This window comes from Erpetoichthys calabaricus, chromosome 13 (assembly GCF_900747795.2).
Source record: "Erpetoichthys calabaricus chromosome 13, fErpCal1.3, whole genome shotgun sequence".
Taxonomy (NCBI): domain Eukaryota; kingdom Metazoa; phylum Chordata; class Cladistia; order Polypteriformes; family Polypteridae; genus Erpetoichthys; species Erpetoichthys calabaricus.
In genome coordinates this window covers 73,990,023-74,011,982 of record NC_041406.2, presented here as the reverse complement: position 1 = coordinate 74,011,982, position 21,960 = coordinate 73,990,023, and the positions used below count along the sequence as shown (strand labels likewise).

Below are 21,960 nucleotides of genomic sequence, written 5' to 3'. Positions count from 1 at the left end.
GGGGGAAGACAACCAGGGACACCCGGAGTGCTTCCGAGTGCACAGCTGGCACTTCCGCCACACTGGGGAGTGCCGGCGGAGGTTAATCGGGAGGCACTTGGAGCACATCCGGGTGATTATAAAAGGGGCCACCTCCCTCCATTCAATGGCTTGAGTTGGGAGTGGAGAAGGACGGAGCTTGGGAGGAGAGGAAAGGAGGCGGCCTGAAGAGAGGAAGAGGCATTGTGAGGCCTGGACTTTGGGGTGTTTTGGGGTTGTGTGTGTCACTTATTTGTAAATAATAGAATGTACAATAAACGTGTGTTGGGTGAACCATCGGTGTCCACCTGTCTGTGTCCAGGCCGAGCTCCACAATATATAGTCATATGAAAAAGTTGGGAACCCCTCTTAATTCTTTGGATTTTTGTTTATCATTGGCTGAGCTTTCAAAGTAGCAACTTCCTTTTAACATATGACATGCCTTATGGAAACAGTAGTATTTCAGCAGTGACATTAAGTTTATTAGATTAACAGAAAATATGCAATATGCATCATAACAAAATTAGACAGGTGCATAAATGTGGGCACCCCAATAGAGATATTACATCAATACTCCTTTTTTAAATATAACAGCCTCTGGACGCCTCCTATAGCCTTTGATGAGTGTCTGGATTCTGGATGGAGGTATTTGTGACCATTCTTCTATACAAAATCTCTCCAGTTCAGTTAAATTTGATGGCTGCCGAGCATGGACAAAAAATCAGGGGACTGTGACGGCCATTCCAGAACATTGTACTTCTCCCTCTGCATGGATGCCTTTGTAGATTTCAAACTTTGTTTTGGGTCATTGTCTTGATGGAATATCTAACCCCTGCGTAACTTCAATTTTGTGACTGATGCTTGAACATTACCCTGAAGAATTTGATATTGGGTTGAATTCATCCGACCCTCGACTTTAACAAGGGCCCCAGTCTCTGAACTAGCCATACAGCCCCACGGCATGACAAAACCTCCACCAAATTTAAAAGTAGGTAGCAGGTGTTTTTCTTTGTTTGTTCCTCTTCTGCCATGCAAAGCGCTTTTTGTTATGACCAAATAACTCAATTTTGTCTCATCAGTCCAAAGCACTTTGTTCCAAATTGAATCTGGCTTGTCTAAATGAGCATTTGCATACAACAAGCGACTCTGTTTGTGGCGTGAGTGCAGAAAGGGCTTCTTTCTCATCACCCTGCCATACAGATGTTCTTTGTGCAAATTGCGCTAAATTGTAGAACGATGTACAGATACACCATCTGCAACAAGATGTTCTTGCAGGTCTTTGGAGGTGATCTGTGGGTTGTCTGTAACCATTCTCACAATCCTGTGCATATGCCGCTCTTATATTTTTCTTGGCCTGCCAGACCTGCTGGGTTTAACAGCAACTGTGCCTGTGGCCTTCCATTTCCTGATTACATTCCTTACAGTTGAAACTGACAGTTTAAACCTCTGAGATAACTTTTTGTAGCCTTCCCCTAAACCTTGATACTCAACAATCTTTGTTTTCAGATCTTTTGAGAGTTGCTTTGAGGATCCCATACTGTCACTCTTCAGAGGAGAGTCAAAGGGAAGCACAACTTGCAATTGACCACCTTAAATACCTTTTCTCATGATTGGACACACCTGTCTATGAAGTTCAAGGCTTAACGAGCTAGTCCAACCAATTTGGTGTTGTAAGTAATCAGCATTGAGCAGTTACATGCATTCAAATCAGCAAAATTACAAAGGGACCCAAATTTTTGCACAGCCACTTTTTCACATTTGATTTCACTTCATACAACTAAATACTGCTTCACTAAAAATCTTTGTTCGGAAAACACCCCAGTACTTAGATGTTTCTAGGAAATGAAAGACATACCACTGTTATCTTTTTTGTTGAAAGTAGAGTCAATTATTATGCAGGCTGAGAGGGGTTCCCAAACTTTTTCATATGACTGTATATATATATATATATATATATATATATATATATATATATATATATACACACACACACACACTCACACATACTGTATATAGTTTTGGAACATATGTGGAATCAAACAATAAATACAACTGTACACATTATATTTTAGAAGATATTTATTATCTTTTACAAGTACCATATTTCTTTCTTGACATTAGTTTTGTAAACCCCCGTTATGTTTTTGCATATTAAGATAAGTAAGATAAATGACTGCTAACAACACCATCAGCAGTCACTGAAACACTCTCTTCCAGTATTAATGTACTCCTCCATTCCCTGTATGTATACTGAAGGCTAACATCTCTAAAGCTTTTATTATTGTTATTCAAGAAATCCTTGTTTTGTGGACATACCTAACGTACAGTTTATCAAGCCTTCCTGTACGGGCTGTAGAGGCTGTTCTATTCTACATGCAGTCGGTGTGATTGTCACTTCACAGCCCGTACTTACTGATGATTTCTTTCGCATATGCGATGTATGCTTTCATAGCATCTTCTTTAGACATCCCTGTAAATCAACAATTGCACAGTCAACAAACAGGTTCAATATCTTAATCAACATCTTAATGAGTTAATGAGTTAACATCTTATTTCTGCTTTCTAATTACTATCTTTCATGTCTTACAAATTTTATGTAAAAAAAAAGACCAGAACAACAAAGCAAAGAATTCCTTTAAGTGTAGAATTTTAAAACAGCGCTTTGATTTGCCTGCTAGCCTGTCGAAATCTGAACTAAACAAGTGCTCATGCATCATCACCTTTTTTGGATTCCCAGGCTTCCCATTTTGCTTTTCCTTTCATATCCAACATGCCAGGCTTTTCTGAAAAAACAAGATTTAAAAATGAACAGGGCTTGTGGGTGGGTGTTTTCATGTGTGTTTAGTTATTTCTTTTTAAAAAGGCATTTCACAACATGGAGCAGCACCAGGTTTACAAAAAAACTGCACATGCAATTACAAAACTGTCCAGATAGGCAACAGCAAGTTCCAGGCTTAAATTTGAAAAACTAATTTGCAAGATAAAATAGTTTATGCGATATAATACAATTGAAATTAAGCATAATGGATGAAAGGGTAGGATTAAGTCATCAAACAAATTGGCCCATCACACATGAAAATGACAATGGGATGACTCGGTGAAGGTGCCTGTCAGAACGCCATGAGATGTAGCTGCTGCTTACTGGCACAGGTGCCTTACGCTGATTTTAATTTTAGCTGACATTTGCAGGGAGGGAAATGATGCTGCAGAAGTTGTTCTGCTATTTTGTGCTGACGCAGCGCATTTGGGGAGAAAGTGGAAAGAAGGAACATAAGCCTTTCAGACTGTGACTGAAATATCAACGAGTACATGAGAGAAATGGCCTGGGCTCTTAATAATAACGAGTAAGTGTTTGAGTTGATTTGAATTTGTATGACACCAGTGGTATTTGAGCACCTGGACACTGTCCTTGTCACCATCATTGGCACAACAGATTTCAGTAAGATAACACCTCTGCTGGTGCAGGTCAGCTCAGGCAATAGAGAGGCCGCCATGAACAAGAAGAACAGGAAAGCTAGCCAGACTGATCAGCAACGTGGGTCACTACACAGTTACGGCTTACCAGCTCCTTTCACACCCTCACTATTACATAAGGAACATTTCAACTCCTCCACAGGCTTCTGTTGGTAGGGAGTGGTCATAGAAATTTATTTTTTTTATCTCTCCAGGAGACTTTAGCAGGGTTCAGTTTCATCTTTGTTATGTTTCATCAACATCATCAATTATGTCTTTGTTGTGTTTCTTGCCCAAGAATGGTGTGCACTGCAAGGGTGGGCTACTCATTTATTTTGTACTAGCCACACTACCCGCTGAAGACAAGTAATAGCAAATATTTTTAATTTACTCTATCCCTTGCAGTACATGTACTGTACCTTCATAGCCTTTCTTCTGTATTTGTGTGTGTCTGAGTCTCTCTTCACTGGGATTCCATTTCTTGTGCACGTTCCCATAAAGCCTTCTCTGCCATTATTTTCGAGGAACCTTTCTCACCTCCTGTCCGCTTTTATACCTGCTGTCTTTGAAAGCGACTCTCTGTGTGCCTCCTATATTGTTTCTCTTCCTCGTGTGTCTAATACTCGCACTTCCTCTTTTCGATTGCGACCCCAATGCTAAACCGACCAATCATATTCCTCTAAAGGACAGGACACACACAGACTTTAGTGTTTTATTATATTGTAGAATTTATCACTGTAGTACCTTCTGCTATCCAATTATAAGGTAATAACACCCTCATTTATAAAATACTGCTCTTTTCCAATGTACAATAAGAGAGATTGAAGTTTAAATACACAAGTTTTTATTTAACATACCACCATACTTAATAGCTGATAAAATTTGTAAACTATGTTATTAAATTTTTGAGGCAAAGACGACAGTTTCCGTATCCTACTCACACACACAATGGACCAGTCTGCAGTTAGAGGTCTGCACAGTAATAATTTTTGGTCCCACTCCCAACAACATTCCATCCTGTACTGACCTGCTCCCACCCACTTTCTCCCACTCCCATAGACATTCCATCCCAATCTTAAAGACACATAAATTGGACACATGGGTGTGGTGAAGCACATTGAAGTCCGTGGTGGTGCAGAGTTTTTAGTATATAAACTGTGCTCAGGCTCTGTGGATGCAGGTGCGTGCTGCTGCAAAGCTTTGACAATGTGCAATGGTGAAATAGGCAATATGCAAACTCTCTTCCAGATTCCACATCAGCCAACTGCTGCACTTCAAACTACTGTATGCATTTCAAGCTACATTCACAATTATGAACGTAAGATCCGGACGTTTTAAAAACTTGAACTTACATGGGACAAAATATGTGATTACATTAGAAACAATTTCAATAATTAGTCATTAAATTTTATTCAGGGACAGGTGAAAATATATGTAAGCTTAATACTGCAATGGTGCTGGACAAGTTATATCAGCCAGGGATGAGTCAGCAAAAGAATGAGCTGGCATTACATTATCAATAGCAGGAGTGCCTATAAAACCGGCAACTCTGCACAGTTGCACATGCTTTTTCCAACTAGTGTGGCAAAAGGCAAGCAGTCCTTTTAAGGATAGCGAGCCACCTCAAAGAGCCATGTAAAGAGCAGAGAATCCAGCCATTGTGGGGTTCAGCACTGATGTTACAGTACATCATAACATGAGTGTGCTGGACATCTTACCTTGCAAAAAAGTGAATGTCTCTGTCTGAGTCAGCAAAATGGTAAATGCCAAACCGCTGCTTCATTGTAAGGGACTCAATTTGTTTTCTTCGCTGGAGAATCTCCTCTCTGGGAGACATGTTTTCATCAAGTGTTAGGTCAACAACTGCTGGATCTGGAGCCAAAACGTAGTCATGATCATCGAGGATTTTATCATCCTCCTCCTCACCCAGTGTGTCATCCTCAGTCAGTCACTTTCTCCCTTCTCAACCTGCCGGTCTTGAAAGTGGAATGGAGAAATTGTTTCACTTAAACAATGCAGGAACCAGTCCCTTCTTCAATCGTCGCTGCCCTGCCTTAGACCCTGGCTCGCAAAAATCCTCTTTTATAAAATGCTGGCTACAAACTTGGGTATGGGGGACTAGCAGTAAAGCTCTCTCTCCAGTAAGCAGTGATCTATTTACTGTAGATCAGGTTTCTGCATCAAAGGGCAATGTATGAAAACTACGTACCTTGTTGTACTTACTGGAAGGTTGACGTAAAGGTTCATGACAGTGATCAGCTGTAGAGCTTTCTAAAGCTGAAGCTTAAACTTCTTTTTCTCAGACATTCTTGCCACTAAACAAAAATCACAACTGCAGTAAGGATGATGGAAGTGATGGAGCTGGCTCCGATTTCACCGGAAGTACATCAGCACTGCTGTGTGCATATTGCCTATTGGTACTTCTGTTGGACAATCAGTAGGAGTAGGAGTGACTGAGTGCTCCAAGGATCCTGCTGGACCGAAGGATAATAAGTGGCAGGATAATGGATGTCCAGCTCCAAGCAAGTTCTGGCAGTGACCAACTGAGGTGATTGGGATGAGAGCTGGAGTAGGAATTGCACTTGCCAGCACCTCTCCCACATTGTGAAGACCTGGGGCCTCATGTATAAATGGTGCGTACGCACAAAAATGTTGCGTAAGCCCATTTCCACGCTCAAATCGAGATGTATAAAACCTAAACTTTGCGTAAAGCCACGCAAATTTTCAAGCTAGTGAAAACCCAGGCGTACACAAGTTCTCCGCTTGGTTTTGCAAACTGGCAGCACCCAGCGTCAAAGCAGTGCTTTTGTTCCAGTGTGGTTTCCCTTTCTTTTTTAGATGCACATCCCTGACGCGGCTTTATGAATATACTGAAATTAACCGCATATTGTTTATTAGTTTAAGGCATCTGATTCTAATTAACCTGTAACAATATAATGGTCCACGGAATGGCCAAACTATTCCAAATACCATAGCTGCTTTAGCGTTGTTACTCTCACTACACCTTCTTCTTCTTCTTTCAGCTGCTCCCATTAGCGGTTGCCACAGCAGATCGTTCTTTTTCCTTTTCCAGTATTTATATCACTGTATCTGAGTATGGAATCATATAGCTCTACAGCAGCTGATTGGAAAGAGAATTATCGGTATACGGCATCAAGCACACGCTGCCTCAGCCATGCTGTCTATTGAACTGCTCTCATACGGCAAAAGCTTAAGAGCCTTTCCTGTATGGACCTCGCGGTTCAGAAACAGTTTCATCCCAAGAACTGTAAACGTACTCATCAGTCCCATCAAGTGCTCCTTGTAGAACTGTTTTAAACTTACAAGTACAATTACCTCACTGTAAACTAGAAATATATTTATAACTAGCAAAATACTCGCACTTCGCAGTGGCGAAGTACTGCTTTAAAATTTTTATTAAGAAGAAAAGTAAACATTTTTAAACTGAGGGAAAATATACCAATAATTATTTGTTAAGGATCTCTTTGTATACCACGTTGTCAGTTCGGCCCTCTGGTTGTAATATGACCAAGCTGTGCGCTGAGCATACTCTTGAGTATGCAATGTACAGTTGGCCATGTGAAAAGCAATCTTGCCTCAAATCAATGCCAACCTTTTGTAGGGTCTGTTCCTGAGACTTATTAATTGTCATTGCGAAGCAGAGCCTTAGTGGAAATTGGAGTCCACTACTCAAATCGTCACCTGTGAATCTAAGATGTTTAAGAGGCATTGGCGGTTGTCCAAAGGTGTAAATATATGGAGAAAGTTAAGCTTAATAATTTGGAGTTTTCATGGTGGATGCAAGCTTTGTTTTATATACTGATTTATATATGGAAGAGAAGGTCTGTGATACGGTTTGCATATTTGCAGTTGGAGATCCACAAAGGGAGAAAAAACGAATCACGTATCATAAAATAGTTTTATTCCTGAGCTTTCAACCCCTATCAGGGGTCTTCATCAGAGGATAATGCTTAGACTTACAAGAATCAAAGGCAATATATAGCAACACATTCAGTATTGGGGGGGGGATGGGGGGGGTGGCGGTGACTAAGTCAGTATGATCAAGGGGGGGGGGGGTGTATCGTTTAATTAAAGTGCATATGTCCTTCTTAAGTTGGCATATGCTGGGTTTATGTCCAAGTGTCTGTTGATGGCGTTTTCATCTGATAGCCAAGACTCGGCCAACTCTCTGGCGCTTTTTGTACTGGCCTTAAATTTTACTTTTACGTTGTCCCAGTTGAATGTGTGTTCTGTCGATTTAGTATGTGCATATATCAAAGATAGTGCGTCCTTTCTTCTGACAGCGTTGCGATGTTCCTGTACACGTGTTGAGATTTTTTTTGACGTTTGTCCTATGTATACAGCTGAGCAAGAATTGCATGGAATACTATAAACTGCGTTTCGTGTTTCGGCTGTCGATTTCTTGTTTTTAGCATTAAACAGGACCATGCGCAGATTGTTGGTGGGTTTATGTGCTATTTTGATGCACCACTTGGTCAGGGTGCGTGCCGTGCCTTCTGACACATTATGGTGATATGGGAGTGAATGCCAGGTGGGGTGGGGGTTCTGATTTACGTCGATTGTATGCTGATTTCTTTGGCGTCTGCTGTGTAGACTCCGATTAATGAATGATTTTGAGTATCCGTTCGAGGTGAAAAGTTGAAACAGATAGCGTCTCTCATTAATTTTTGTTTCCTTGGTATTACAATGCGTGTGGACTCGTTTAAATAGGGTTTTCACGCAGCTCCGTTTATGAGATACCGGGTGGTTGCTGGCGTAGTGTAGGATCTTGTCTGCGTAGCATTGTTTGCGGTAAACACTTGTGGTCAGGGTGGCGTCACTATTTCTTTTGATGTAAATGTCCAGGAAATTGATGTGTCGATTGTTTTCTTTTTCCATTGTGAACTGGATTGCAGGGAATATTGTGTTAATATGATTGAAGAACTCATTCAGCTGGTTCTTTCTTAATATGACGAATGTGTCGTCTACATAGCGTATCCAAATTTTGGGTGTAATCTGGGATAAAGCTATGTTTTCAAATCGTTGCATTACCAGTTCAGCTAGGAGTCCAGATAACGGTGATCCCATCGGCATGCCTTCTTTCTGTGGGTAATACTTGCCGTTGAAATGAATATTATATTAAATAAACTGGTTATTCATTCTTATTTATCAAATCAGTGAGTGGAGACTTACTGTATGTTGATTATGCACATCCAAATAAGAATTACACTGTTCTCTGTACATGTGACAATAATAACAGCAGATTTCCTGTAGCACAACAGGCTTCCCAGAACCAGCTTCAAAAGTCTGTGACTGTATGTAGAATTTTGTCTAACCTGGGAATGGTTCAAGAAGGCTGTGGTGATGTTAGAGTCACTGATTGGCCATCAGTCAGTACTTGAAATATGCATGCTTTACGCAGATACTCACTTTAGTATCTCTTTGTTTTTGGGGAAAAATAAAGTGAAAGGTGTACTAGAATGTAGATGAAGTTCCAACCCTTATTGACGTGACTTGGGTACTTCCCTCAGTATTTTAGCACAGGAAATAGATAAAAATTGAGGAAGAATGAATAGATGGCTTATGCAGTGTAAAAAATGAACAGCACTTATTCTAGGAGCAGGTTCCATTTCCTTTAGTATTCCTAAAAGACCACTCAGAAGTACTCTGTTTTTTGGGTTTATTTATCCAAAACAACATATCATTACATTAGTCCAAATCAGGCTCAGGGTTGTCATCCTCGCGTTGGGCACAAGGCAGACACAAGCCCTGAACAGACAGCCAAGTCCACCGCAGGGTAATTTTTCTAACTACCAGTCAGTACATGTATATGGATATGTGGGAGGAAAACCCATGAAGACACAAGGAGAGCATGCAGACTGTAAACACACAGTGACTGTGTGGAGGATGCAAACCCAGGGCACTGGATATATTATGTCACCCTACCCAAAACAAAGTACAACAAATGACAAGTTAAATTAAATGCAATTGTTTATGGCATCTTTCATGGTAGTTAGGTGCAGGGTACGACACAGATTTACATCTATAAAAATATTCAGTCATCCATTCTATGAAGTATATATTACAGGTAAGAAACAAAGCATTCATCCATCCATCCATTCTTTAATGGACCTGTTTAAATTCTCTTAAGGGTACAGGAGATAAATTAAATTAGAAATTTAATAATAAATACCATGGCAATACATACATATACACATGCATCAACATAAGACAGTCAAATACGTGCTTATGCTCTTCCTTCCAACTTGAAGATCACTGACCAATAGCCAGTGACCTTTTTTTTAAATCCAATCCCAGCATACGGTACTTTTGAGGTCCCTTCTGGTCTCGTATTAAACGCTTCCTGGCAGGCAAAGCCTTACAGAATCCCCGGGGCTATCTCCATCAAACTCTTTCTGGAGGTCCTTCCCTGCTAGACTGCTGGCCCACTTATACCAAAAAGGCTACACATCCCTACAGGGGCCTTCAATGATAGCCTCTTATTACCAGTAGCTACAAGGGTGGGGAATGTATACACTTGCATACCATTCCATTATATTCACATCCATGGTATAATAGTTTGTGGGACTATCTTAACCTTCCTGGCATCTCTGCTGGGACAGGTCCATATTGGTTTCCCTGCTGGGATGTTATCTAACACCAGCTGATGCAGGCTCTGACCATGATTGCTGTACCTTTGACTAGCATTAGTAAGTTTAGTCCTGCAAGTGTTCACATGGCACTTGCAAATTAAGTGGCTTGCTGAGGATCACACAGGGAGTAAATAGTAGGGACTGAACTGGTCATCTCAGAGTCTGTCGTCCAGTGGTTTAGCCCCTATATGACACCCACACTGAGGAGTGCTGGTCATTTGATAGGACAAATACAAGGAAATTTATTTAAAGGATTCTGAATTCTTAAGAAATGTTCTCTGGGATTTTTTTTTCTCCCGAGCATCCTGGTTTTCCACCAACATGCCAAAGATGTGTGCATTAGGTTAATTGGTGAGTTTAAACAGGCCAGAAGTGGAGGTGTGTGCCCCATGATGCATTGTTGTACAGTTTACTCTTGGTTTCTGTCTTGTGCCCAAGTAGTGTGGAGACTACTGTCACAACTAAATTTGGATTAAGCTGGTTGGGAAATGGAGATATACATTCTTTGCTGCTGTACAGTGTGCAAGTCACATAATAACTGATCCCTTTGAAAGTGAAAGTGTAATGGTTTTATGAGATGAAGTGCACATTACGAAAAATCGCCTCCCCTATCCTCACTAGTTGGTGGCAGTGGCAGAGTTACACATACGTGTTGTAATGCCATCCAGTAGTGTTCATCCACACGTTAGAAGGATGGTGACATCAGGCAGAGTAATTACTAATAACTTTTGCAATAATCTCCCAAACTAAACAATATCAAGCAGATAAGGGGGCCTTTGGAGCAGTAGCCATCCAATCTAGGTAATTCTAGACCACACTTACCACATTCACTGAGAGCAAGTTGAACAAAGTTTTATAGGAAAATGAAGCCCTTGAATGTTGGGTCCTGCCTGACAGGTAACATTTAACATTAGAAAATAAATGAAAGCAAAATCTATGTATAACTGAAGAAAGTTACTTTAATCACTAATGCGTGCAAATTAATAAATACTGAATGTACAATCACTGCATAAAAATATTTCTGCACAAAGACTATCATGGTGTATTTTTACAGGCTTCTTTTTCCTCACATACTGTACACATCTCACACATTTGTTCCTTTAATATGTTCCTTTAATAATAAAAGAATGTTCCATTCCAATTTCTAATATTAGAAAGTGAGTATTTCTGCTCACACCAGGGGGTTAGGTACAACTGGGTAAGCACTTGTGAAGCTTATAATTAGGTTCAACAAAGAACGTTAATTAGGGAAATGGAAACAATTTTCATACAGGATCACAGCGTATCTCCATGTAAATATTGTTTTTCAATAGTTAATCTTTTTTCTTTATAAATTCTACATTCTGAGAACACCTATTGAGATTTATTTTTCTTTTTTGAGCCATGCTTGTAGTGTACAACAAATATAATTAATCAATTCAATGTCATTCTGGACAATTTAGGTGAATGTGATTGATGGGCTTGGCTGAGCTACATTATTCTAATGTTATAATTAGTTAAGTGCAGTTGCTGCAGATTGGATGGCTATATAGTCATGCTGTGAACAGCCCTCGCCATCTCAGAACAATGATACTCAATAGGGTTGCAATCGAGGGATTGTGCAGGCCACCAGAGCAAAGGAAACTTGCTGCCTTTCATGATGAAACATGCCTGGTGAAATGGACATTGTCCAGTGTGTCCATCCGAGTGTGGATAAACTGTTGCCATAAAAGGTTTAACTTGGGTTAGCAACAATGTTCAAATATGTCTTGGTGTTCAGAAGTTTTTTGGTTGGTACCTGGGGCTGTAACGTGTGCTAGGAAAACATTCCCTACACCTTCACACTGCCACCACTGGCCTTTACTGTTGACACCAAACACAACAGCTCCATGGACTTGTATTGCTTGCACCAAATTTTCATCCCTCCATCAGCAGGGTGTAAAAAAGGCTTAGATTTGTCTGACCAAGCAGCCTTTCTACACTCCTTACCAGTTCAGTTCTGATCCTTCTCTATCCACCTTGGACAATTTTTTTTTTCTTTTCTCTCTTGGAAGGAGACGATATGTGACCTTCTTGGAAGACAATTTGACATCCTGCGAGAGAAGCCAGTGAGACAAAAGGACAGCTGCTGTACATGCTTTTAAATGATCGACGCACAGCGCGACAAGCAGAACACGCAGTTTGGCAGCAGCAGCAGCAGAAAGAAAACAGCTGATCAGACTACATCTCCTAAGGGTGCATTCAGCACCCCACCCCTTGACAACGCGAGTGGCAGAGACGCAAAGTGGCTGGAGTATAGCGTGCCCAGGGGGGAATGGGAGGTGGTGGGTGAGCGAAGCAAGCAGGGGGTTGGAAAACATTAATACCAGACACAGTCTTGAGCTTTTTGTAGCCAGTCTATGACTACATTCTGCACACCCATTTTGAGTTCAGATGTGACTGCCTGTCAGTTTTTTTGTATGATTCTCACTATTATCTTTTGACCCCTTTGATCCACATATTGCTTTCATCCACAGGGATGCCCATCACTGGTTGTGCATAATAAGCCCAGGACAACAGCCATCTGTGAGTTCCCAGAATCACATGACTATCGTCAACTGTCATGCCACATTCTAAGATACTAAGGCCACTCGTTTTAGTTATTCTTATGCTCAGTGGAAGACTAACTGGTGCTAAAAACACTGGTCTGCCTGATGTGCTGTCACATACCATATTATAAGCTGCTATGTAGAATTTATGTGAAGTGGAGTGGTATATTTAATAAACTGTCAGCTCAGGGTACATTTCCTGAAACTCTGTTTATTCTACATTTTGAATTCTTAGATATGTAAATCTAGCTGAGTGCTGTATTACACATTAAATATTATAGTAGTGTATAAGATCTATTCAGAAAGTTGTAAGATCCATCCATCCATCTTCCTAACCCATTTATCCAGGGCAGGGTTATGGGACAGCTGGAGAATATCCCAGCAATCACTGGGCACAAGGCAGGGGCAACACTTGGATGAGGTGTCAGCTCAATGCAGGGTGAACACACACACACACACACACACACACACACACACACACACACACACACACACACACACACACTCAAGGGCCAATTTAGCAAAGCCAATCCATTTAACCAGCATGTAAGTTGTAACAGACTGTCTATTACAGGCGGTGACACCAAGTCAGCAGGCAGCACTTAGGTGTGTTCTACGGAGAAATATTAACCTATTCCAGGAATAAACAACTTCCCTTTTTTACTTTTTTATGTATCAAATGATTATAAAAATTGGCTCCAAGACTACTAAATGAAAAAAGCTTGTGAGAATCTGAAAAGAAGGCTGCAAATCAACCCTGATGTCACCATCTGTTTCAAAAAATTAAAATGAGGTCGAAAGCATGGAGGCTCAATGATATCACCAGATTTTTTCACATCACAGTCGAAGACCTCTGGGTTTGCTTAAATAAATATCAGGAAAGTGGCAATGAAAGCTTATCACCTTGGGGAGATTTGAATGCCATGCCACATAATGATGCAAGGATGTTATTCTCTGAAATAAATGTTGAGGCTTAAACCTTTTTAATCAGTCTGCGGTATTTCCTTATTGTATCTATACAACTAGGCCCATTTCAAGTTGCCAGTTAACCAATGTATATTACTTTAACATGTAAAGGGGAAACTGGAGTACTGGAGAAAATCCTGCATAGACACTGGTAGAGGATATAATCAGCTCTCTGGAAGTAACCAGGCTGCATCTTTTTCTCCTTAGAATTAGTCAGTGTGACAGCTATACAGGGTGGCATAGTGGTGCAGCTGTTAGTACTGCTCTTAAACTCCACAGTCCAGGCACTACCTGTTTGCAGTCTGCACATTCTCCTTATGTGTACATGGGTTTTATTCCACATTCCGAAGATGTGCAGATTGGGTTGATCAGCAGCCCCCAACTGACCGGGTGTAAATGTAGGTGTTTTTATGAGTGATGCTTCTCCCAGAGTTGGATCCTGCTTTGTGTCCCATTCTGTCGGGATAGGTTCTGACCCCTACAGCACTATCTTGAAACAAGTGTGTAAATGTTAAACAACATTGTCAGAGTTGAAACATAGTCAAGGAGTGGCCCACCCAGAGTGGATAACTTGAATTCATGAAGTTGATTCACTTTCCAAAGAAGGATAAAAACCATAAACTAAAGGGAAGAGAAAGAAAAGAGGTTATACCTGAGAAAGGAGGTCCCTAGAACCTGACCTATGGAGCAGAGTGCTACAAGGAGGCATATTCCATGGTGGCATGCCTCAACCCAGAGGAAAAACCAGAGATAGATCTGACTGCAGACCTCCAGTGGCAGACCCTCCTCTGTGTCTGTTCTAGCTACAGGGCCCTATGATGTCATTCTGAGGCTTGCGGCTGGAGGTGTGAACTACAGACTCTTCACACTGCGCTGTTTGGAAAATGAGCTACTCAAGAGGATCTACAGGACAAAAACATTAGATTTGGGGATAAATGAATGTGTGCATGTAAACACAGGTATGGATGTTGAGCATAATTAAGCCATGTTAGTAATAAAGAAGCCTAACACTGTAAATAAATGAGTGTGCAACTTCAATAACAAAATATAGTTTATAAATTATACACTCTGTGGTGGGCTGGCTCCCTGCCCGGGGTTTGTTTCCTGCCTTGCGCCCTGTGTTGGCTGGGATTGGCTCCAGCAGACCCCTGTGACCCTGTAGTTAGGATATAGCGGGTTGGATAATGGATGGATGGAAATTTTACACTTATACCAGAGTGGAAACCTTTTAAAAAACTACAGACACTGCATGTGTATTCATATAGGTAATCTCGAAACTTTTTTGTTACATAAACTAATGAAAACTGACATGTAACGACTAAACACACACTGAACAGTAGTTAAGCCCAATAACATGCAAAACACAATGGGTCAATCCATACCTCGGGAAGCCTAATGTTCTAGTCGCCCTTTTCTGCTCTTATGGGAAACAGGAAATATCTCATAAAAAAATGCACATTTGGCAGTAGATACAACACCACCATTGTTGTACTCTTTCACTGTCTACCAAAGACGAGTGTTCTTTGCTCACCTTGCAGAGGAACTTCGTCGTTGCTTCTTACAAGAAAAGGCGATGGAAAAAGAAAAAGAGGATGCAACATCGACAAGCTTCTGTTCCAAGTCTGCCGTTTTGCCAGGAAAGTACATTGAGTCAGTGTCAGGTGCCCCTTCAATGTAATAGGAACCACAGCACAGAGAAAAGTGTGTACATTGCAACAGGTACACATGTCATAAATGTAGAAAGGATGGTCCTTGGGTGTGTGGGAACTGTTAAAATTTTTTTTAATTTGATGATTGCATATAGCGCTGAACTGACCTCTCTGTACTATTCTTTCCTCTGCATGTCCTGGAGTACTAAAGAAACAGCACCATACAGCAACATGTGGGGACTAGCAAGATAAGGGGAAAAAAAAACACGCGGTCACTTATTACAACCGCAAGAAGGTATGTGAATGAATATGAATAATGTTGCATCCGTGCCACAATGTTTTCCGAAATGTACTATACAGGTCATAAAATGAGTTATTACAAATATCATATATACCTTTGTCTCTGTTTTTTTTGTCAGTGCGGCTTTGACATCATGGACCATAAGGTGCATACTAATTCAGCGTGAGCAGGAACACTCAATAAAATTGAATAAAAAAAAAATCAAGTGACGGTGAGATACAAAGAAGGCAGATTCACCAGTGTTTGTGTGTCAGCTTTTATCCATCCAGATCAGAGAATTTCCAGTTCCATTGTCTCAAAACACCACACACATCTACAGTTATTCCCAGTTTCAAATAAAAACTAACAGCATCAGATCTTTGTATCGTGATCATGACCGAGAGAATAAAAGTGAAAAAAAGGTAACTTTTACAAGTACTATAAATTTAAACCGCCTGTTACAGACGCAAAACAAATGTTTGTTTTTATTGTATAGCTCACTACTCAAAACGGTAAATATACGTGGCAGTCAGGATCGAACTGGGGGACTCTTGATTACAAGACTGCAGTTCTTACCGCTGCACCACGGAAGCTGTCATATTGCACTTGCACCTTTTGTGAAAGTGTTTATTTGACATTTGGACTTCAGCCTTCACATATTATACAGTTCATGTCAACATGAGTTTACATAGATTGTTGTAGACACGGAACACACATGAAATGCATGTCTTCCAAATAATGATATATTATTTCCCCTCTAAAACTCCAGCACTTCACTCCCAAATAATCAATGCTTGAGCCGGGAGAACTTCTTGCCCTTTCTGCGGTGGTCTTGGGGGGGGGTGATGTTATAGCAGGCTGCTTGCAGCTTGTGTTGATCGGCACATTTACAAGACAAAAGACACTGACGGAGAGGTACAAAGGGATTAAAGGTGGGCCAAATTTAGTTTTTTCGTAGGCTTTGGTAATTCTAGTGTTAAGGGGATTTCCACTACAGTGCAATTGCAGAAAGAGTAAACTATATTTTATTAGAGAAGCTGAACACTTGTTAATGTATGCTACTAGGCTCTATTAGTAAAATACAGCTATACATATTTATTTTTAACATTCATATCCCCCTTTACATGCAAACGTATGTATGTTTATCCACTATATGAGTGTTTTAGTCCTTGGGACCTACTGAAAGGTACATTTTTAAGAAACACTGTACCAAGAGTCCAGCCACAGGCCCCAAACAACATCACAGAGTCCTCTGCCAAAAGCAGGCACAGAGAAGTCTGCCACCAGACTCTTGGAGAAAACCCCAATAACTATCCTAACAGCACAACTGCCAGGAAAACATTACTGCCATTTATACCTGATGCTCCACCAGGACATCACAATTAGAAGACTCTATAAAATGAAGGACATAAACCAAGACAGCACCAGTGACTCCCAGGAAGAAGCTACTGGAACCCTCCTATTGAATAGCAAGAAAAGGCGAGCCAAAGCTGGACAGCTACCACATGCAGGAAAGAAAATGGGTATATACTGTAAATAACTGATCCTCCGTCAGCTAGACCTCCCCTTTTATTGTTTTGAGTGCATGGACTCCATTAATACATTCCTAAGAAAGAAAACTACTTATGTCACTGAGTCTAAATTTGGTTGAAGAGGCTGAGCCATATCTGTGCTAACATATACTATAACAAATGTGTGAAATATTCAATAGGAAGAAGTAAGCCCTACCTGTATTGATATCACCCACAGTAGCCTGCTTGTAAAGTCCATAGAGCTCTAGAAGCTCTCCATCTTCAGGTCTTGTCTTTACTTTTTTCACATCCTCGGCCACCTGCTCAAATTCTGCCTAAAATTGGAAAAATGAACTATTAAGTCAAAACATTAAAAATGCAAACCCTTATCAAAATGTATCTACTACTTATGACATCAAGCTGTGCTGATGAGCAACAAACTAGGAAGTCAGTTACTGGGTGTATCAAGGAGCATCAAGTGAACATCTTTACATTTCAATGAACATTGTTTATTTAAACTTGGAAAAAATAATCAAGAATTTTCTGAAGCTGCATATCCAGTACAGGATCACACACCCCAATAATAACAGGGGCAAAGCAGTCAGTCAAAAATATCAGTCATACACAACACAATATCACAACCCACGCACACAGTACACCAATTTAGAAACACCAATTAATCCAGCAGGTACGTCTTTGATGTGTCAGGAAGTTGAGTCCATAGAGAAACACATGGACACTGGGCAAATGTGCAGTGTCCACAGAGACTGTAACCAGGTCAGGGATCGTGGCCAGGCTCCTGGAGATAAGAAGTGGCGGCACTAACTAGTTCTCAAGAAAATGGTAAAATAAGAATCTGCTGTGGTTTTAATCAAACACACTTATAATTAAAAGTAAATATTTATTATTTATCATAATTTATATCCAAGGTGAATGAAAAAAATCACACTTGAATGAAGGAAATATTATGGTAACCTGGCCAGTGCTTGTATAAACTTTAAAAAATGTATTTCAGCAATTTGATAAAAGTGCAGAACCAACCAGGTAATTGTCTTTGGGTGCTACTTCTTTGGGTTTTTTTAAAACATTTTATTAATTTTATTAGAATCAAACAACAATCCATAAAGCAAGTCAAGTTTAACAAAACTATGTTCGAAACAAATCCATGTCCATGCGCATGAGAAAGAGAGCCAGGCCAGCAGAACAAAACTTTAACAATAGTAAACATATGTAAATAAATAAAAATAAATAGAATAAAAAAGAGGGGAGAGAATCCACTTCCTCAATTTAAGTGCTTTTTTAAAAAAATGTCATTGGTTAGATCCTGCCAAGTTTTAAAAAAGTTTTGTACAGATCCTCTGAGTGATAATTTGATTTTTTACAATTTTAGATAATATATAACATCAGTTAACCACTGACTTAAAAGAGGTGCGTTGGCATTCTTCCAGTTGAGCAAGATACGTCTACGTACATGCCTTCTACTTCTTCTTCCGTAGCTATTCCCATATACAGTATATGTGATGTCGCTATTTTTTTAACTAGACTTCTCTTCATGAATCCATTATTTGTAATTAAACCATATGTATGCTGCATATTTAGCAAAGACACATAATTTAAACACATCATAAAAAACAACTGCAGCCATGAAAAAAAAATGCATAAAGGTAAAAGAAAATGTGGAGCAAACGCACATCTGCCATAGATCAGTCAACTAACGGGATAAAGAAGGTACAGCTGTCAGGCCGGGGGGCGCAATTCGCGACCTCTGCCTTGATCTCAGGTGTAATTGTTTCCAATGGCTTCCTTCCTTGACATGAAGACCACCATCGTGATGCTCAACTTTAAACCAGTTAATATCACAGATATATCCCTACCTGGCCAGCAGGATCTAAATCTAATTAAAGCTGCAGAGGGTGGCCAGTCCGGTATAAGAACAGCACAGTGGGTAGCAGTGCAATTATAAAATCTCGATCCTTTGTTAATGCAGACTGCAGGAAAAAGCGCCGAGCAGGTGCCGCCCCCGGACTGGTTGCCAGAATAGGACACATTCCTGTAAAACTGGCTCCCTTTGCCACAGCAACGTATCCATTACAAACGGTCAGCCTCGAAAGTCGCGTAAAGCAGAATCAAAGAAAACCGTGATGCTCTTCGCAGCCTCTATAAGCACAGACTCGAACGAGCCGTCTGATTGCCATTTTTCTATGGTGCGCATCCCACAGAATGAAGGATCAAACCATTATAGTGAGTTTTTTTTTCAGCACAAAAGCGATATAATCCATCTTTATTTCCCTTACAATCCTAGTTTATGTACTATGTATGCTCAGTTGTGCATGTAGAAAATTAAGTAAATTACATATGCTTGTATTTTGTGTAATGGCGGGATGCAATTAGAATACATAAAATAACCAGCATTGCGGAGAACTGGTATGATTTAGCACATAACTAAATTATTTAAACATCACAATGATTGATTGAGCCTTCAGAAATAGCAAAAAAAGAGAAAGAATGTATACCGCACTCATTGCCTTATTTATCTTTATCTTTCGGTTTTTACCTGCAGAGTCATAGTATATGAGTTGCTCACACTTCTGAAGTTGCTCCTTTCTCAGCTAGCCTTCCTTCTGCGATGTCTGATTCTGGTCCAGGCGCTACGGAAAGCAGCACACTTGGCAGCAACGTCACGAATGGGCGTGGACTCGCAACTGACTTACTACGTCATTTATATGAACTGCTCAGTAGTCTCCAACCTTCAAGTAAAATGAGGCGTCGTTTACGACTTAAGTCATTATTAACAGTACAGTGTACATTGAGGCGTACACTTGCGTACTACTTTATAACGTGTACATAAAATATGGAATCACATAAACTATAAAATGAGCTGAATTTCACTACTGTGCGCATGCGTTTTAGTATAGCTGCATTTACAATTAAATTTTTCATGTTTCAAACGGCGCTTCATAGCATATATATATTTTGGAAATTCGTAGCTCTAACTAATATTATGTTTGGATGCTTAAGTGGAAAACACAGCACAGGTATTGTCTCTGCTCGTTATAAGGGGAAACGCTGTTATTTTACAGAAAGACTGTAATGAAATACCTTTACCCATACTTCATTGTGCGTTTTTTCAATTCCTGTCCATTCTCCAAATTCCTTAATCCAATTCATTCTGTTACCAATGAACGGTGCATAGGCTGGGATGGCGTGGGGTGCGACCTAACATAACAGCCTCGGGCACAAGGCAGGAATATAAATTCATTGAAAACTCCTTTATTTAATTGAATTGCACCCTGCTCATATTTTATGACCGATTTGCATTTCAACAAGCATTTCACTACGTATAGCATACCTTTCAATTGAAAGCATAATGTTTTCACTATACTGTATAATGTACGTGTGTTCCTATATGGTGCATGTTTCTCAGTATACGGTGCGTATGTTGCATTTTTGAGCGCATGCACAGTTGATAATGATGTTTGTCCTAATTGGTCCCTCACAGGGAGGACATGTATTAGCCTTATCCTGCAGCAATGTTTTTAACCAAGCAGTAGATACAGTAGAAGACATTTGCCATTTGGGCTTGTATCATATAAATGAAAAGTGAGAGTGATTATGAACATTCATTTTGAGTAAGTATTTTGACCTTGAAACTATATTATGCTGCAAATTATAGATATTATTAGATTATTTAACTGCATAGCCTTCCTCATACTTTGTGCCTGACAACTAACTTGTATAGATAGAAACTTGGCCTCCAGGGCTTAAGATACCAGTGGGCATCTGATGGGACTGCAGCCAGATACTAATAATGAATCATGCTATAGTGTGGTGGCTCCTAAATTTGGCCGTGAGGCATCTTTCTGGCTGTAGATTTCCACATCAACCAGTTGCACAATAAACAAGTCATTTTAAGTTTAATAGATTACTAAGTAGGAAATGTTTTTTCTGCATTCAGAAAAACACAGGATAGTGATATATTTACATTTATATTAATTTTAGAAATATTTGTATTTTTGTGATATTTGTTGGGCGGCACGGTGGCGCAGTGGGTAGCGCTGCTGCCTCGCAGTTGGGAGACCTGGGGACCTGGGTTCGCTTCCCGGGTCCTCCCTGCGTGGAGTTTGCATGTTCTCCCCGTGTCTGCGTGGGTTTCCTCCGGGCGCTCCGGTTTCCTCCCACAGTCCAAAGACATGCAGGTTAGGTGGATTGGCGATTCTAAATTGGCCCTAGTGTGTGCTTGGTGTGTGGGTGTGTTTGTGTGTGTCCTGCGGTGGGTTGGCACCCTGCCCAGGATTGTTTCCTGCCTTGTGCCCTGTGTTGGCTGGGATTGGCTCCAGCAGACCCCCGTGACCCTGTGTTCGGATTCAGCGGGTTGGAAAATGGATGGATGGATGGATGATATTTGTGTTATTTCCTTATTAATTCATCTTTGCTACTCCCTTAATTGTAATCTAATAACACCTAGAAGAGTAAACACCAGGGCAAATGACATTGAATGCTGAGAGACTGGGGCTACAGTATTCAGATGATCAGTCCTGGGGCCCTTGTGTAGTTACAGGTTTTTATTCCAACTAATTCTGCTTTCAAATGAACTCCTACCTTAATTAAGCCTCCTATTATTTCCCAATTTGTATGACAAAACTGCATTTGCTAAATTTGAATTGGTATTTAACTAGAACTTATTTGTATTGGGCTAATTTAGTGTTTTACCTTGGATTTGTAGATTTTCATCATCATCATTATCATCATCATGCTTTCATTCCACTTTTCCAGGTGTTCTTTTTTTAAGCTGTTATTTACTAATGACCTTGCCAGAAACTGCAGCCTTTCAGCATCAGTGATATTTGCAATTGTGTCTACTTT

The 21,960-nt window shown here is 40.3% G+C and overlaps 1 protein-coding gene across 1 annotated transcript; it reads right to left on the bottom strand.

Moving 5' to 3' along the window:
- Positions 1-2,079: 2,079 nt before the first annotated feature.
- Positions 2,080-19,799, bottom strand: acbd7 (acyl-CoA binding domain containing 7). The gene is made up of 4 exons (XM_028817129.2): positions 19,652-19,799; positions 17,315-17,432; positions 2,739-2,801; positions 2,080-2,488 (listed from the first exon to the last, which is right to left on the bottom strand). Exons 1-4 carry the CDS (start codon positions 19,661-19,663, stop codon positions 2,415-2,417), a joined length of 267 nt encoding a protein of 88 aa, XP_028672962.1. The 5' UTR covers positions 19,664-19,799; the 3' UTR covers positions 2,080-2,414.
- Between the last annotated feature and the right edge of the window lie 2,161 nt (positions 19,800-21,960).

What these genes read in the sequence shown, in the direction of transcription:
- acbd7 (XM_028817129.2), bottom strand. An exon ending in TGTGGGTGATATCAATACAG is followed by an intron (nt 2,802 to 17,314) that starts GTAGGGCTTACT and finishes TTGTTTTTTCAG; the next exon opens with AAAAGCCTGGCATGTTGGAT. An exon ending in AGCCTGGGAATCCAAAAAAG is followed by an intron (nt 2,489 to 2,738) that starts GTGATGATGCAT and finishes GTTGATTTACAG; the next exon opens with GGATGTCTAAAGAAGATGCT.